Source organism: Urocitellus parryii, chromosome 4 (assembly GCF_045843805.1).
Source record: "Urocitellus parryii isolate mUroPar1 chromosome 4, mUroPar1.hap1, whole genome shotgun sequence".
In the NCBI taxonomy this organism is placed as follows: Eukaryota; Metazoa; Chordata; class Mammalia; order Rodentia; family Sciuridae; genus Urocitellus; species Urocitellus parryii.
In genome coordinates, this window is record NC_135534.1 from 177,008,963 (window position 1) to 177,028,209 (window position 19,247).

The window sequence follows — 19,247 nt, forward strand, 5'->3', positions numbered from 1 at the left end:
AAGATATCAAGGATGTATAGTCTAAGGAGAAAACAAACCCTGGTGCAGAACAGTGTGTGATGTACTGCCCTTTGTGTTGAGGAAATAGAAAAATCTGTATTTGTGTTTATTTGCATAGACATGAAGAAACTCTGGAAGGACAGATAGCAGGAGAACAGTGTGGGCAGGGGAGCTGAGTGGATGGCAAGTCAAGACAGAAGGAAGAACTTTCACTGTATACATATTTTTTACTATGATAAGGATACTTAACAAAAGATCTACCCTCTTCACAAATGTTTAAGTAGACAACAAGTAGCTACATCTTTTTTTAAAGGCTAGAGTTGAATTATACATATGAACAACCTCTTCAAAAATGAAATATAAAATATTGAGCCAAAGAAAGCAGCACTTGGAAGAATATGCCCAGCTCGATTGAGAATGCTCCCAGGTTCCTGCAGTTCCTGACGCAGGCTACCCTGAACTGTGTTGTCCAGGGATGCACACATAGTTGGGGGAGAAAAGACAGTGTCATATAGTCATGAAGTTTGAGAAACCTTATCTATCGCACTGTCTCACTCTTGTGTGTCAGATACAAAGCTATTCTGTTGACCAAAGATTGGCCTCTTCAGGGCAGAGATTGCTAAGTGTTTACTTTGCAGGCATTGAGCTTTATGTTGATGTCAAATAGAAGGAGAACACTAGATATTTGCTCAGCATGTCTTCAAATGGGCAAATACAGGAAGTATCATACCTTACAGTATTTTGGTTAGCTTCTTAAGAACACTCTTCTTTTTAGGTAAATGGAAGAGCTGGAGACCAGTTTATTCCAGACTCGGAAAGCACACAGAATAGAACAAATGGTAGCGAGATGGCTTCGACGCTCCCGGGACAGCTCAGCCAGGTAAGACTCCCACTCCCGGGGCGGGGTTGGGGGGGGGGATTTTTATTTGTTAGGATTTGGTATCCCTGTGGGAGGAGGTTTTGCCAGTCCTGGCAGCACCTGGGGATCGCAGTCCCTGCTTTGCTTTGTTCTTACACCATATGGGAGGGAGAAGTGTACATAGTTCAGTGATTTGGCTGGGATGCCTTTCCCTGTACCCCCACCCCAACATACACCCACACTCACAGTCACATTCACCTCAAACTCACACACATATTTAAAGAAACAGACACAACTAGACACAGTCACACAAATGCTCTTGCATACTCATACACATGTACATATGCACTTTCTGGAATACATGCTCATATTCTCTCTCTCTCTCTCTCTCTCTCTCTCTCTCTCTCTCTCTCACACACACACACACACACACACACACACACCCCTTGTCTTGGTATTTGATATGTGAGCCAAGCAACCTGCTGTTTATATTCTTTCCCTATCTTTGTTTCCTGCAGCTGTTCCTTCCTTGTAGTCCTTATTTCATTCTAAACAAAATAAAATGAAATCAAATACGGATCTGATTTGACTGCTACAAGAGAACTTTAAAATATGTTCTGTTTCAAAGTGTTCATTTTCCATCTCAGATTTCCCGTCTGGCCCTGCCACAGAGATGAAATATCACATGTCAGGTGTTTCTGAGACACACATTCTTCCAAAGGAAATGGAAACAGCTGTTCTGCTGCCCAGTAAGAAACTTTGCTAAGGGCTGCACTGCTCACTGGGCAAGTTCCCCGATCCTCACATGTTGAGCTGAGATAAGGCTGTAGAATTAGTACCATTTTACAAATAAACACCTGAGGTTCAGAGAGTAATTTCTTTAGGACCATTCCTGCTCAGAAATCTTTGGTGGGTCCCTATTTCTTATAGAATGAAGTCTAAATGGTTTTTTGGTTTAACACTTCCAGTTTCTCTGTGGTTGACCCACAGTCCTTCAAGCTATTTATCTTACTACTTGCCTTCATTCATATTTTGCAAAAATGAACTATTCACTGTTCACTACTATAGCCACTGTCTCTTCCCCTTTGCCCCTTGAACCTGGGCTCCTATACCAGGTCCCTTCTCTCATCTGCATATGTCCAGAACCCACCCATGGTTAAGGCTGCCTGAAGTACTGGGTCTTCCATGAAGTGTTACCCAGTCCACACTCAGAATGAACCCTTCCACGGGACCCCGTGGTATTTGAATTATAGCCACAGCATTGTGCTCCTCCTGGTGTGTTCAACTTCTTTGAACACATTTCCTTCTTCCTTCTTCTAGACCATCCTTCCACAAGGTCCTGGAAAGTATTAGCCTCATCTCTGTAGCCCAGAAGTGACTGAGTTGTACAAGCATTAGAGGTGATCGGGTAGTGCTCAGTGAATGAATGGGAAACTACAAAGCATCTTGTTTCCCAGTATTCTGCAGAACTTAAGTCCTGTGAGGTGCTGCTCCACTAAAAACGATCCTGTGACGAGAAGTGTTTGGGAAATTATGTTGCCTATGTCCTATCTAATCATGTACCTTGTTAGTTCATTATACATATTATGCACATGGTATCAATTAAACCTTTAAAAAGTTCTGCAGAAAAGATACCCATTTAAGTGGATGTTGCCTAACTATTTGACCTTGGAACCTGTTAACATCTTACTTCTCTCACAGGATGTACATGAGAGATAATATTGACCTCTAGCAAGCTTCCCCCCCACATCCTCTTTGAGGTACATTTCACATACCATAAAATTCAACCAAACATACAACTAAGTAGTTTTTAGTACATATATATATATTTTAGAACACAATCTGATTTTAGAACATTTTTAATACTCCAAAAAGAAACACTATACCCACTGTCATTTCCCATTTATTCCTTCCCTAGTCCTAGGTTCCCACTAAAGTACTTTTGGTGCCATAGATTTGCTTATTCTGGATATTTCACATAAATGGAATCTTAAAATAGAGTATCACTTGGGTCTGGCTTCTTTCACTCAGCATAATGTATTCAAGATTCATCCATGTTGTAGCAAAAATCACTATTTCATTTATTTTTATTGTTAAATAATATTCCATTATGGAATGTTTTCTTTGTTCATTTTTCAGTTTATATATCATAAACATTTGGGTTGACAAATACTCTCAAAAATATATAGCATGTATATATACACACACGCATGATATATACTTATATGATAGAAACATTTTGGGTTGTTTCCACTTTTTGACTGTTAGGAATAATGCTGCTATGAACATTTGTGTAAAAGATTTCATGCAAACTTATGTTTTCAGTTCTTTGGGGTATATACTTAAGGAATGGACTAGCTGGGTCACATGGTAACTCTATGTTTAATCTTTGAAGGAACTGCCAGGCTGTTTTCTAAAGCAGCTGCACAATTTTACACTTCTGCCAGCTTTATATGAGGGTTTCAGTGTCTCTACGTCTTTGCTAACACTTGCTATAATCTGTCTTTGTTATTGTAGGCATTCTAGTGGGAATGAAGTGGTATTTCATGGTTTTGACCTGCTTTTCCCTGATGGCTAATGACATTGAACATCTTTTCACATGCCTAGGGAGTTTTGTTTTTAAGTGCTTGAGAAAGAAAATCAAGAGAGAAGTTCCTGACAGCACCCATGGAAGACAACATTTTTGCATCTGTGTTTCCAAAGTGAATCACATGTAGGCTTGTTTAAACAGTTTTTCATCTCTGATTCTGAAACCTGGATATAGGCTGGGTTCTAATTCTCCTCTGATTACTTTTAAAATGATCAAGAATTAAAAACCCTAAGTTTGGCGTAAATAATTACTTTTTCCAGGAGTAAAGTAAAAGGTACCACTTACCATCCAGTTGCTTAATCAGGAATCCTGAGAATCATACTGAATGCCCTATATCTGGCCTACCAGCAGCTCCTGTTGATTTGCCTTCAAACGTATCTCAGATCTCTCTGTCCCTGGGAACACTGCCATGGTCATTTATTCTTTCTCTGTCCCAGATAATTCTCCACTCTATAGACTTTTCAAAATGCAAATGGCTCTTGTCCTTGAGCTAGCCCCCAATTCCATCACCCCCCACCCCAAACTACTCAGTGGTTCTCCTTCCATTGTGCCACGGCCTATAGGTCTCTTCCTAATCTGCTCCAGCCCAACTCTCCAACCACACCTTGTTCCTCTTGCAACCTTGGTTAACATTTTCCACTATTATATTCCCTCCACATTCCTGGAACCAATCAAGCTCTTTCCATTTTACTCACTATTCAGTTGATCTAGAAAGTTCTTTCTTCTCTTCCTTTTACAGCTGGTCCTTATTCTTCAGGTTGTTTAAACATCACCTTCTTTACAAGGTCTTTCCTGATCATCTAAGGCACGGTGGGTCCATCCTGTTTCCTCCACTCACCACACTTGGTAATAACATCGGCATTTACCTCAGATCTCCCTGTCCCTGGAAACACTGCCATGGTCATTTATTCTTTATCTGTCCCAGCTAATTCTCCACTCTATAGACTCACCATTTACCTATTTACCTCCCTCACCTACTTATTATGTGACCTTTCTCCCACGATCTGACTGTCACATGTGAGACCATGGACCATGACTGTCTTGTTTTATAAAGTATTCTCAGCTGTGGCAGAGTGCTTACTATGTAGTAAATGTTCAATAAATTTATACTGATAAAGAGCTTTCATAGTATAGGACTGTATTATTTATTTAATATATTTGAAATTTCCATCCCTCCATCTTCCAAGAAAAATTTTTGATGGCATACAGTTTTAAGACAAAATTAAATAAAAAATAAAAATGTTATAAAGAGATTTCCAGCTAATTAGATAGGATTTAGCATTTTAATATTAACATTAGTTCTGAGTTTCCTGGTAGCTATGGCCAGCAATGAAGGAAATACATCAAAATGTTTTCTACAGTCCAAAATAACGGAAACAGATGCTCATCTTCAGTCATATCAATTTACACACATATTCTGTTATATTTTTTTCAGAATTAAAAAAACTCCATGGGGCTGGGGTTGTGGCTCAGCAGCAGAGCTCTCGCCTAGCATGTGCGAGCCGCTGGGTTTGATCCTCAGCACCACGTACAAAAAATGAAATAAAATTTTAAAAAATAAAGGTATTGTGTCCCACTACAACTAAAAAAAAATATTTTTAAAAAATTCCAGTCATTTCAGCCTTGTACTCACTCACTTTACCTGTAATTGGCATTTTTTTCCCCATAAAATTTGATCTCTGGCTCTGAGTGGACTATCCAGGAGTAAATTTGTCAAATAACAATAACAACAACAATAACACAATACTAAATGCTTTTTTTTTTCCCTTATCATACTGGGGAATTGAACCCAGGCCTCACACATGCTAGGAAAGTGCTCTGCCAATGAGCTAAATCCTAGCTCTGCAAAAAAACTATAACACATTGAAAGAACTCCACAAAGTAATTTTTAACCATTTTTCTTTCATTTAAATGGTCGTCTTCTTTATAGGTTTATATGATATAGAAGTGATAAAATGGAGTTGGGGGTATAGTTCAGTAGTAGAGTACTTGCCTAGCATGTGCAAACCCTGGGTTTGATCCCAGCACCAAGAAGAAAGGAATGAAAGAGGGAGGAGAAGGAGGAAAAGAGGAAAGAAAATAGACTTAGATCATAGTATAACTTTCCATTTAATTATATCAGGTTTTTTTCCCTGTGAAAGTTTCCATTTTTATATAGTTTTAAATAGTATCCTTTTCTTGGATGACTTTGTTGATTGCTTCTAAGCTTACAAAAATCCTCCTCCTATAAAACAGAGACATGAGGTGGGAGGGAAAGGGAGAGAAAAGGGAAATTGCATGGAAATGGAAGGAGACCCTCATTATCATACAAAATTACATATAAGAGGTTGTGAGGGGAATGGGGAAAAAAAAACAAGGAGAGAAATGAATTACAGTAGATGGGGTAGAGAGAGAGGATGGGAGGGGAGGGGAGGGGGGATAGTAGAGGATAGGAAAGGTAGCAGAATACAACAGTTACTAATATGGCATTTTGTAAAAATGTGGATGTGTAACCGATGTGATTCTGCAATCTGTATTTGGGGTAAAAATGGGAGTTCATAACCCACTTGAATTTAATGTATGAAATATGATATGTCAAGAGCTTTATAATGTTTTGAACAACCAATAAAAAAATGTACAACTATAATGCACCAATAAAACAATAAGAACAAAAAAACTTTAACTTTCAACTCTATTTATAATAATTCAAAATATTTTACAAGTAAGTCTTTATTTTGAGTTTTAGTGAATGCTAGGAAATGAAGATCTATCTTGATCTTTTTCTGAGATAGTAAGTAGTGGTTTGCATCACCATTAACGCTGAGCAATCTTTCCCTTCTCAATTGACTTATTCTTCCCCAACCCCTCTCCTTTGTTGTATATGAAGGTCCTGTGTCTCCAAGTGGAAGATGGGATCCATTTCTGGGCTATTCTGTTCCATTGATGTAACTACCTATTTTTAACACAACTGTGTTAAAATTATTTACTATATTTTTGTACATCTTATTATCTATTAAACTAGGCTTCTATTTCTTGTTTTCAGTGTTTTTACTCCTACCTGCCTTTTCTGCCATTTGAACTTTAGAATAATTCTGTTATTAAAGCAATTAAGTATGAGATTCGCTGAACACTCTTATGCTTAATCTAGAAAGGTTACTTCTATGGAACAAGATCTAAATAAGCAGCAAGAGCTTAAGGCAACTTCTTACCTTCTTCGTTATTGCTTACTTGTATCTTTAGGGTTTGAAAAGAAGATTTCTTTCAGCTTAGCTTGGAGGACTTGAGGAGGGGTGACAAGGTAATAGCATTTTAGAATCGGCAAATGTTCAGTGAAAATAAAAAAGATAACCAGAAGTTTGGTGACTTGTATAAATCTATACTTAACTAGGGGCAAAACCAGAGAGGACCCCAGATGTCCTGATCCTAGCTCAGTGCTCTTTTCAGCTTCCTTAGGTTTTCATCTGGAAGGATGTTAGAAATGCAAATTCTTGGACCCCGCCCCCCCAGACCTACTGAATTAGAAATTCCAGACCCTGGTGATCTGTGTCTGAACCAGTCCTCCAGGTGCTCTAAATGACTTTAAGCTTTTACTAAAAGAAAACTTAGCTTGAATCTTTTACTAATGAAGACACTTGCACATGTCTACACACACAGGAACAAGGCACATACATACATGTGTGCACACCCACATATGTGTACACAAACACATGTATGCATACCTGTACACATATACACATAAGGCAGCATCTTTTGTCAGAAGCCCTTGCTACTGGTTTTTTACACTTTCCCAATTTACTTGTTCATTACAACTATAAACAGCCAATTTAATAATTATAAGACTAGCTTTTAAATTTTTTTTTTAGTCGTGGACACATACCTTTATTTTATTTATTTATTTATTTATTTATTTATTTATTTATTTATTTATTTATGGTGCTGAGGATTGAACCCAGTGCCTTGCACATGCTAGGCAAGTGCTCTAACACTGAGCCACAACCCCAGCCCCTATAAGGCTAGCTTTGTTTGACCTTTTCAATATTCCTGGTGGTGTAGCAAGCCCCTTTTAGGTACCAATTTTTATTGCTGCTTTTCCTGTGGGCAAAATGGAAACATTTGAAGAGAACATTCTGGAAACTTCCTGAATGACATCCAGAAAGTTCCACTGTTTCTCAAATCCTATTTTTAAAGTAATAATGGAAGAATTTTCTTTCTCTAAACTGTAGGAGCATTGTGCTTGCAACGTTGAATGCCGCCCTAGAAATTTTCACAGCCCCTAGCATATTCATCTGATTGTGACTACATGCTAAATTTCTTTCTGGTATAGACTCAGCCTGCTTCTCTTCCAGCTTTCTTTGAATAGACTTTAAATTACAAAATCCAGTTTATATCAAATTTAGCTTTTTAAATCACTCAAGCTGAACACAATAAAGTGTTTAAACATAGATTCAAAATAGTTTCTCCACATCTTGCTGAAACATGAAGGTAACTTCTTTGTTGTTACAGGACAGAGGTAAAATGTATTTTTCCAGCATATCAGAGAGCAGATAAAAAGTCAGAGAAGATTTGAAGCATAATCTGTTTCCATCTGGTAATTTTTCTTCTCACTGTTATTGATCTGCTCAGTATGAACTTACGACCTGTGAAATTTAGAATTAGCCTACACAAGACTGTTTTTATGATAGATTCAACATGTTTTTCTGGTTCTACCTTGGGGTAAATCTGGTTATCTGACAGGAATTTCATTAGTGCGATGATGAGTCTTATACACTTGCAGAGTAAGATCACAGAAATGACCTCAGATTTATGGTTTGAAGTCATTACCAAGGCAGCAGACATATGTTTTTGGATCAGTGCTTCATTTGATATTTATAAGATGCTTCAGAGGAGGAAATTTTGTTACAGAAATCATTTCCTTCAGCTTACTGTCAAATATTAAATGTTCCCTGTGAGACAGGCCACAGTTTGGTCATGTACTTAGGTAATCCCTTTCCAAACAAAAGCTAGAACATGGCCTTTGGGAAAATGTCAAATCCAGACTTTGAGCCAAAGCCACTGACACTGTTCAGGGATTAGTCAACACAGCGGGGCCTCATTTGTCCACTATTGTTGAAGAATACCCCCTTCCAAATGGAAAGTGTCAGATAACTGAAGCCCACCCATTTGGAAAGCATCAAAGTGGATTCTTTTGAAACCCTATGGTAAGGGTTGTTCTTTCTTTTGTTCTTCATTTTGAAACCCTGTGGTAAGATTTGTTCTGTCTTTTGTTCTCCTGACAATTATTAAGCCTTATTCTATGGCTAGCATTGAGTTCAGCACATGGAACAAGAAATATTCAGTTCTTGCTATGCAAATTACACTACAGAGAGGACAAGAGACTTTGCATTGGTTGTTATGAAGATGGCGTGTGTTTCAAAAAGGGATGTACCGTTTATTGGGCACATTCAGCACATTCCGTAGATATTTCTACCTACTTGGAAGTTTGAGAAGCAGGTAGGCAGGTAGAGTACATGGTTAGGCATTTTGGAAAAAGAAAGAAAGAGAGCAAGAGAAAGAATATGTATGCATGCACACAAAGGGAAGAGCTTGTCCAGAGGCCAGTGTTTGAGGAACTCAAAAGACACTAGTTTGGATGGAACAGAAGTTTCGAAGAGAATGACTGGCTTGGTCTGAGAGACTGGAGTGAAGAGCAGAAGTGGTATTAAGCCATATTTAGGAGTCTGAATTAGGACATTAAGTCAGGGGCAAAATGAACAAGTTTTCATCTGTAAAATCAGTGTGGCTGCTACATGGAGAATTATCCAGAGAGAAAAGAATAAAGAGCAGGAGGCAGTCAGGAGCCTATTTCAGAAATCTATCTGTAGGCCTGGTGGTGGGACCCTGAAATGGAATGGGAGATGTGGAGATGTATGAAATAAATGCACATCTTTAGAGATCTTTTGATGTTGGGACTAATGTGATGTTAGGGATGAGAGCAGGGAATGATCAAGCATGACTCCCAAGAGCCTGGCTAGGGCAACTGCCATAATCCTCATGATACCCTTTACTGAGCTCTGGGATATGGAGAAGATGAATCCTGGTTAGGACAGTAGTCACAGGGCTGAGTAATGCACCAAATTAAGCAAACATAAAGGAAAATGAACTTGCAACTTATATTCAAATTGTAGTTCTATATATATTTTCACCTTTTTCTAACTATAGAAGAGATAAAATTATAGAAGGTACCATGCTATATATGCATAGTATTTTGCTATTTATTTGTCCACTGAGCACTGATGCTTCCTGTAAGCAGAGATCTTCAATGCAGGTGGATAAAATGTGGTTCCTGCTGTTTATTATATTTGGGATCTAATAACTTCTAATAAAGGGTGGGTCAGGTCTCTAAGATAAATTATGTCTAGCTAGGAAAACAGAGAAGGAAGAGGTGGCACTTGAGCTGGACTTTGACCTGGCTTTACACTTTTCTGCAGGGGCAGCTGGTTGAGGCCCAGCACTTAAAACTAGTGTAGAAGATATGATTTGTCCAGAGTAATGTCCTAGAACGAGTGTAGGGCATATGGATGCTGGCCACTGCCTAGGTCTGAGGACACAGGACCACAAGGGCAAAGCTGAGGAGTTTGACTTTTGTTCTGTGAGTGGAAGGGAATCATGGGGACAGAATAATCCTAGTTCTCCTTTAGGAAAGGGATTCCAACTACAGCTTAGAAGTTGCATTTATAAAGCCTTGGTTCCTTGCATGTCTGAAGTTTCATAGGTCTGTGATACTTTGTTGATATATAATCTTGGGTAATTCTTTGCTGTTCTTGGTTTATCTATCCCTTCTTGGGTTGTCTCAAGTGTTTCTACTATTCTACTCAGAATATTCTACTCAACTGTGATGAATATTTTGGAACATGCAAGAGCCAGGGTCTTTCTGAGCTTATACTCTATTCTAAGACTTCACTACGCTCAGGGGACACAGAGATGAATAGATGCCATGCTTGCCTTGTTAGGAATTTATGGTCTAATGTAATTATATTATATTTTCCCTTTGGGATCATTACTAGTCCAAAGAGTAATAGGTGGTTGAAGAGAATGACCAAGTTTTAAATTCATATTATAATTTCCCTGATTTATTTCCTAGAGAAATGAAATAGCCAATTTATATTGTCAGCCCTGAATCTCAGCGTCAATACATGTTGGGTTTTATATTTATTCATATTTGGTAATTTAGTAGAAATGTAATAGTACTCTGTAGCCCTTTCTGTTTTGCTTCTTAATTAATAAGGTTGTACATTTTCTTATTTACCAGCTTTGTTTCTGCATGTGATAATCATCAATTTTCTTGCTCTGAGCATTTGAAATTTGGATATTTACCATATGCATTTGTGCTTGTTCTTCTCATATTTATATTATAAGCTTTCTCCTCTCAGGATATTTTTGTTTGTTACTGGAGATTTAACCAGGGGCACTTTACCACTGAGCTACATCCCCAGATTTTTTTTTTTTTTTTTTTTGAGACAGGGTATCTTTAAGTCACTTATAGCCTTGCTAAGTTGCGATCCTTCTGTCTCAGCCTCCAGAGTCACTGGGTTACAGGCATGTGCTGTGGTACACAGCAGGATATTTTTTTCTTTTACTTTCTCTTTCCTTCCTTCCTTCCTTTCTTTTTTTTTTTTAATTTAAGACAGTATCTCACTAAATTGCTTAGGGCCTTGCTTTGAACTTGCAATCTTCCTGCCTCAGCCTCCTGAATCACTAGGATTATAGGCATGCACCACCATGCTCGGCTAGGATATTATTTTTTTAGTCAATTTACTTATTTAGTTTTTAACCTCTTTCCTTATTATTTTATTGAGATATACTTTGCATTCTTATATCCATTTAAAGTATACAATTCAATTATTTCTAGTATATTCACAGAAATGTGTAACTATCACTACAGTCAATTTTGAAAGATTGTCATCACCCCCAAAAGATACCTCATAGCTATTAGCAGTCATTCCTCATTTTCTCCCAAACTTCCTTTGTCTGGCCTTAAGCAACCACTCATCTACTTTCTGTCTCTATAGATTACCTATTCTGGAGAGTTCACGTAGGTGGAATCATATAACATGTATTCTGACTGGCTTCTTTCACTTAGCACAGTATGTTCAGGGCTTATCCATGTTATAGCACACACATCCATATTTCATTCCTTTTACTGCTGAATAATATTCTGTCATGGATTTTTTTTTTATCTATGTCATTAGTGGATGATTTGTCTCCACTTTTTGAACTTTTGCTGCTATAAACATTTGTGAGCAAGTTTTTATGTGGACATATATTTTCATTTCTATTGGATATATACCCAGGAGTAAAACTGCCGGACATATTATGCTCCATGTTTAGACTTGAGAACTGCCAGACATGAGAAAGAATCCCTACTCAATTTCATTGCCAAAAGCCACAGCAAGCAAGCACTTGTGATCATTGCCTCTGTCTGATAGGAACACAATGAAGCTATGATCTGTAGAAGAGAGAGGGGTCAAATGTGTGATTACATGTTGAACTTGCTCTCATTCTTATAGCAGTATTAGAGTTTAAGAGCTCAGGCTCTCAAATCAGACCATCTAGGTTCAAACATCTCTGTTTGGAGGCCCAAATCTACATGATATCATATATAATACATGAAATATACCCATATCTCACAATGAATAGTTTTTGTGACTCTAAGGTTTGACACATTCTATAAAAGTACATTTTGGTTGTTTACTCTGATATGTATTAATTACCATTTTGATGTTTAAAGTTTTTTTTTCCTCTCATAGGAGTCTCATTCATTTTTCATGCATTTTTATAGACTCTAGATTTGTATTGTCTGGTATGGTCACCACTACCCACAGATAGCTATTAAATTTTTGAAATGTGGCTAGTGTGATCAAGGAACTGAATATTTAATTTTAAGTAATTCAAATTTGAGGAATGACAATTTAATTATGGAAAAACTTTTAAGTATGTTTGAAACAACTTGGACATGAAAAGTTTACTTTTCAACTGTAAATTTTGTGAGAGCTAAGTTTTTTGTGTGTGATGAAAATAGATTCCAAGTGTAAAATACACATTGGATTTTGAAGGTATTATATGGGGGAAAATGAGTAAAGCATCTATAATTTTTGTATTAATTACATGTTAATAGTATTTGAAGTATATTTGGGTAAATTTAAATATATTGCTAAAATTAATTCATTCACTTTGCTTGTTTTTCCTTTTTTCACATGGCTACCAGAAAACTTACATTTTCATCTAAGGCTTGCCTTAGATTTCATTTGGGCAGCTGTGTCCTAGAAGTTGCCTATTAAAGAGAGTAGCTCCAATTTGAAACTTACCTCACAGCCAGGTGACTTTTACCAAGTTAAATATTGTCAAAGCAAGATGCAGTCTCCTTATCTACATGTAAAATGTTGATAATGATCACACCTACCTCACATGTTTGTTGAGAGGGTTGAAGGAGATGTATGAGAAAACAAGTTAGATTATTCTACAATAGACAGTTGTGCTTGTGTTATTATTATACCGTTGTTGTTACCACTACAATTCCTGTCAATTTCTCATATATTTTTTAATCTGGAAGGATTTTTTTAATCTATATTACATTAAGTCAATATTTTAATTTAGGGCTTTTATTTTTCAATATTTAATCTTTCCAACCAGGAACCAGCACAACTTTTGCCCAATTACTTCTATCTTCCTTTATTGCTTCAAGGAAAGTTGTATTATTCTCCTTAAATTGATTTCTCTTACCCTGCATTAAATTAATATACACCACTAATTTTATGACTTAGATCCTTTCATGGCATTTTCTAGCTGTTGAGTATCAACTCATTAAGAATGCCTGGCACCTGATGTACATTCAGCTAATCTGTTTTTAATGAGTTGTTGGATGCTTTTGCTTTGGCTTTGTTTTGTGTAGTGCTGGGGATTGAACCCAGGGCTGGCCACATGCTAGGCAAGAGCTCTACCACTGAGCTAACCCTTACCCCCTGCCCCTGTTGAATGCTTTTTTAGGCTGAGTTTTTTATCCTGCAACTCTACTTATTTTGTAGCTCTAGAAAGTTTCTTTGTTCATCATTTTCTAGGTATATGTCATCATCTGCTTTAAAAAAAAAAGGTACTTCTCCATTTTTATGCTTATTATTCTTCTTACCATTTTTCTTTCCCTGATTAATAGTATAAGCATTTTTCCTGTCATGTTAAATAAGTCTATTGTCTAGGGTATCTTTATCCTGTGGCTTTTTTTTTTTCTTTTCTTTTTGTACTGGGAATTGAACCCAGTGGTACTTTACCACTGAGCCACATCCCCTGTCCTTTTTTTTTTTGGAGCAGGGTCTCACTAAATTGTTGGAACTGGACTTAAACATGGGGATCCACCTGCATCAGCCTCCTAAACCTCTGGGATTACAGGCAAATGCCACCATGTCAAACTCCTGTGGCTTTTTTAAAAAGAAGGCAAATGTTGCCAGATACTGTGACACACACCTATAATCCTAGTGGGTCAGGAGGCTGAGGCAGGAGGATTATGAGTTCAAAGCCAGCCTCGGCAATTTAGCAAGACCCTAAGCAACTCAGCGATACACTGTCTCTAAATAAAACATAAAAAAGGTTGGGGATGTGGCTCAGTGGTTAAGCACCCCTGGGTTTAATCCCCAGTACCAAAAAGAGAGAGAGAGAGAGAGAGAGAGAGAGAGAGAGAGAGAGAAGAAGAAGAAGAAGAAGAAGAAGAAGAAGGAGAGGAGATGGAGGTAAATGTTGATTTCTGATTTTTAGTATACAGTATGATAATTAGAAAGGCCCTTTTATGCCTTTTTCCTCCCCACAAGAGACAGGGTCTTGGCCTCCAATTCTTGGAGTCAAATAATCTTCCAGTCTAAGCCTCTGAGTAACCGGGACTATAGGCACACACCACTGTGCTTAACAGCTGTTTTATAGCTTTAAAGTTTTTGTTTTTAAACCAGGAAGAGCTATGGGCTTTACTCAGTAGAAATTTTCTGTTTTCTGTGACTTCCTTTGTAGTAGGTCTCTCTGCTGGCCCTTCTCAGTATTACCCATTTGCTTGCTGGGAAGAAATCCTCTCTGTGCTTATCTCACTGTGTAGCTTACGTCCCCTATTTGGACAGAGCCTAAATCTACTTCCCATCTGAGGGGCATCTCCCTGGCTGACGTGTGGAGCACAAGAGGCTTTGCACTTGTATTTGTCATGTGCATTTTGACCCCATGAAACCGTTTTTCATGTTTCCTGATTCTTGTTGAAATTCGAGATCATTATAAATGACAGAGGTGATTTTCCAATAAGTGAGGTCCTATTACGTTAGGCCCAATTCCTGACAGTGTTTAGTAAATGGATGAGAATAAATGATAGACCTTAACTGCAGAACCCCAGGAAGCTGTTATTTCTCCACGTTTCTGTTGTTTATAATGACAGTAAACACCTCATCTCATCGTCATTTGACCTTCCTCAGAAAGAACCACTGTTTTTAGAAGGAAAAAAATCATTTGCCACAGACAAATGAAAAATAGCTTGTGACTCACTTTGTCAGTTTAAGAGAAAATACAATTTTCAAGTTACCCTGCATTTAGATATAGACACAATATATATGTTTGTAAAAATTACTATAGAGAGTCCTTGCTATTTGGAATTTATATTGGAATCCTCACAGTTACATAGTTTAAAGGGAAGTAAAAGTTATTATACACACACACACACACACACACACACACACATATATATATATAAAGTTTTTTTTAAATCCCCAAAGAAACCATCCATCTGTAAAATTAGCCATCATCAAATAGTCAAACTAAATAACTCCTTGCTCCTGTTCACTATTCATGTTTTTCTTCTCCTGTTTTTCTGCTCAAGCAGTATCTCCTGCTTGGAATACTTCTCTGTTCATTTACCCATTCATCCATCCATTCATTGAGTCTGCAGCATATTCAATGAGTTCCAGGATCTGGGCTGTGTAGATATACCCTAGACACCTTTCAAGATGTGGCTCAAATTCTACCTCTTCCAGGTAACAAATGCTCCCCTGATTTCTTATCCCCTGCCCTGCAAAGTGGAAACCATTCTCCACCTTCTCTGAGTGCCCACAGCACCTCACAACCTCTCTTTTAAAGCACAGTGCTAAAGCTGGATGCAGTGGTACACACCTGTAATCCCAGCAACTTGGGGGGGGGGGTGTTGGGGCCAGCTTTAGCAACTTAGTGAGAGTCTGTCTCATAACAAAAAGTAAAAAGGGCTGGGAATGTGGCTTAGTGGTAGAGCATTCCTGGGTTCAATCTCCAGTACCAAACAAAAACAAAAACCCACAGGGTGAAGTTCTGCATGGTTTTGTAATTAGTGGTGTTTGTGCCTTATCCCTCTCAAGAGGAGAACTGATGTCTGCTCAGCTCTGCATCTTTCTCTGTCATTACTAGAGTTGACCCAGTTTGTGGCCACCAGCTAGAATCCTCCCTTTCTCTGTTTTCACACAGTCCTTCTCTTCCAGGGCTAAAATCGCTGCAGCTGATGTGCCTCCTGGGAACCCACCACAGGCCCTCACCCCTGTGAGGCACACAGTAAAGATAGAAAAAGATGCCCTCCTCCAGGACTATGGATTTCAGATTTCTGAGACCCTGCCTCTCACAGTGGTGGCTGTCACAGCAGGTAAGGGTTGACTGGAAAATGTGAAAAGAGTTTGGCTTCTTGGGGGAAAGTAGCCCTGGTTCTCCTCCCATCGATCTATCCTATAACAAAAGGCATAAAAACCTACTCCAAGAAGTTAGAAAATTCTGACCTCGTTCTGTCTTGGGCTTTTCACTTTTCTTTGGTTCTAGGAGGAAAGGAGCCCCTAGAGCACTTGTTGCTCTGAGTCCCAGGTCCCCAAAAGCCTCTGTCCTCCCCCAGCTACCTGGTCAATCTCAGGGGCAATGAAAGTGTTCAGATAAGCTGCCCTCCTCTTTGAACCCTGCTGTGCTTCTAGCTGGCAACAGTTTCTGAGCAGACAATAATAGAAACTATTGATTTGTTTTCACTTGAGTCTTTGTGAAATATAGGCTGTGCCTGGGGTGGAGAACAGCAGGCTGGGAAAACCAGGTGTTTGTTTTCATATATGAGCTTTGTAGTGATGTTAAATCTGGGACTAGTTAAAATATATTAATTTCAATTTGTATACACACATGCACAGACACACAACAGAGTCCTTCAGAGAAGAATATAACAGATTCACTAGCCAGCTCTATTGCTTTGGGAAGATTTCTTTCTCAGGATAGTATCTTAACACCCCTTGAAGTTGATGTATGATAGATACATTATACATGGTTTATAAAGTGGAACACTAAGTTCCATATGAACCAGTGTCCAAGGGATTCAGGCTGCCATTCAGCTGTGACTCTGTGACACATAGGGTCTGGGCACTCCTGGTCTGAGCACCAATTACTTATTTTCTGTCCAACAGGAGGCTCCGCTCATGGCAAGCTTTTCCCCGGTGATCAGATCCTCCAAATGAACAATGAGACCACTGAAGACCTCTCCTGTGAACGAGCAGTCGACATTCTAAGGTACCAAATTGTTTCTCATCATCCAGAGCTATATAGATGATCACAGAGCAAGATGAGCAACAGGAATGGTATAGTTGATCTTGTGATTTTAGAAAGGTCCAGTCTCCTTTAAAAAGTAAGAGCAACACCATCTTTAGAGTTCTAACTATGTCTGGTAAGGTGGCTTCTTGGTAGGGGCTGGTACTATCTGCTCTCACCTGCCTACAGAAGAACTTAGCCATCACAGGTGCTTATTTGTCAAACACCTCCTCTGCCCAAAACACTGCTAGGCATAGTGGGAGATATAGTAATGAATATCCCATAGGTCCTACCTTCTAAGAATTGATGAGCTTGTTGTACTTATGCCAGAGACTGAGCTAAAGTGATACCAAATCTGTTTGTTCTTCTTAATCCTTTTGATATCTCTTAAATGTTCCTGTAGGTTCAGCCTGGTTGGCATATAATCTCACTGATGTAATCTGCAACTGTCTCCTTGGTGTCATTTGAGTTAAATGCCTCCTTGGTGATTTGAGTAAATGCCTCACTCTCTACCTATGCCATGATCACTGAGACCAGGGCAGGCACACAGTGGGTGCTCAGCTGAAACAGGAAATATGGTTAGCACTTGGAACTGGTGACCCTGATTAAAGGAGGAATGTCAGCAACAGGAGGGAAGGGACTACCAGATATTCCCTAGGCATGTGCAGGTTCTGGCTTTTAAGTTTCCTACTCAACACTGTTTTAATGACTTTAATATATAGAGAGATGAGAAGTAGAATTAGGTGAAAGTTAACTTGTAGTTTTTATAAATTGACTGATATGCTTTGGGACTAGAATTCATTTCTGAGGGCATATCATCTTAGCCCATACAAAGTAATAGGCAACTACAATTGCAAGGCAGAGAAGAGAAAATGAAGGATGTAGTCTCCACCCTTGGGAAGCATGGAGACACACACACACACACACACACACACACACACACACACACAGAATTTAAGATTTACAGAGCCAGGTGCAGTGGCACACATCTGTCATCTCAGCAGCTCAGGAACTAGAAGCAGGAGGATTGCCAGTTCAAAGCCAGCCTCAGCAACTTAGCAAGGCCCTAAAGCAACTCATTGAGACCCTGCCTCTAAATAAAATATAAAAAATGGCTTGGGATGTGACACAGTGGTAAAGTACCTCTGGGTTTAATCCTTGGTGCCAATAAAAGATTGACAGAAAGTCTGTCAAATCATAGAAATCAGAATCCCTTCTACCAAGCCCAGTATTATTTCAGAAATGCCAGAGACAAAGTTGAGTAGATGGGATTATCAGGAAAAGATTGGATATTCTCATTTAAAAATAAAGAAATACTTGGGCTGGGGTTGTGGCTCAGTGGTAGAGCACTTGCCTAGCAAGTGTGAGGCACTGGGTTGGATCTTCAGTACCACATACAAATAAGTAAATAAAATAAAGATATTGTGTTCATCTACAACTAAAAAATATTTCTAAAAAATAAAGAAATACTGGTATGGAAATCATGAAGTTTGCTTTCCCAGTTATTGGGCAATTTCCAAAAGATGATCACTTTCAGAAAATGCACTTTTAGGTTTTCAGTGCTACTAATATTTCTGTCAGACTAGCTCAAGCTCTGATGAATCAACAAATGTATTGATAACATTTAAGCAATAAACTAGAATTTGGGATGTTTAGGTAATGTTTTACCCCCTGTCTGTTCACTGAGCACAGATGCTGGGCAAGAAACCCTGTGGGGCAAGGCGGCTCCACAGCTCAGTCACTTACAGGCTGGTTGTGCACACCCCTCTGAGACTGAGGGCAGGTACTGGAGAAAAGCAGAGGAAATGGACTATAAATACTGGAGATTCCTCCAGCTTCAAAGGAAGTTGTAGTTTGACAAAGCAGAGAAGGTTCTAGAAGTTTTAACTGAACCTTTAAAGCTCCGTTGAGTTTGGCCCCCAAAGATGTAGATATAACTAGGCAAAGTGATGAGTAGAAACAGCAGGGTGGGTAGCAGGGGCCGCTGAACAGTTCAGTTTGCCTCCAGAAATGTTCTGGAAGGTGAAACCTAGATGATGGAGGGTCCTGGATGCCAACACAGCAAGTTCCAGTGTTCTACTCTTGGAGTGGGGTGGGGCATGCCACCTCAGGCTTTTGAGCAGGCCATGACACTAGGTGTGCTGTGCACATGTGGCCCGTCCATATTTTGCATGTGAAAATCCCAGGACCTCTTATCTTTTAATGTTAATTTCGAGTGTCTAAAAGCAGTTGTTAAGGGGGAAAAAA

The 19,247-nt window shown here is 38.7% G+C and overlaps 1 protein-coding gene across 2 annotated transcripts in view; it reads left to right on the top strand.

Moving 5' to 3' along the window:
* Window positions 1-779: 779 nt before the first annotated feature.
* Window positions 780-19,247, top strand: part of Frmpd1 (FERM and PDZ domain containing 1) — a 49,122-nt gene continuing 30,654 nt past the window's right edge. For both annotated transcript variants that reach the window (XM_026379899.2, XM_026379909.2), the window contains exons 1-3: window positions 780-880; window positions 15,932-16,089; window positions 16,880-16,982. In XM_026379899.2, the coding sequence (XP_026235684.2) occupies window positions 780-880; window positions 15,932-16,089; window positions 16,880-16,982 (362 nt within the window). The remainder of the gene's footprint in view (window positions 881-15,931; window positions 16,090-16,879; window positions 16,983-19,247) is intronic.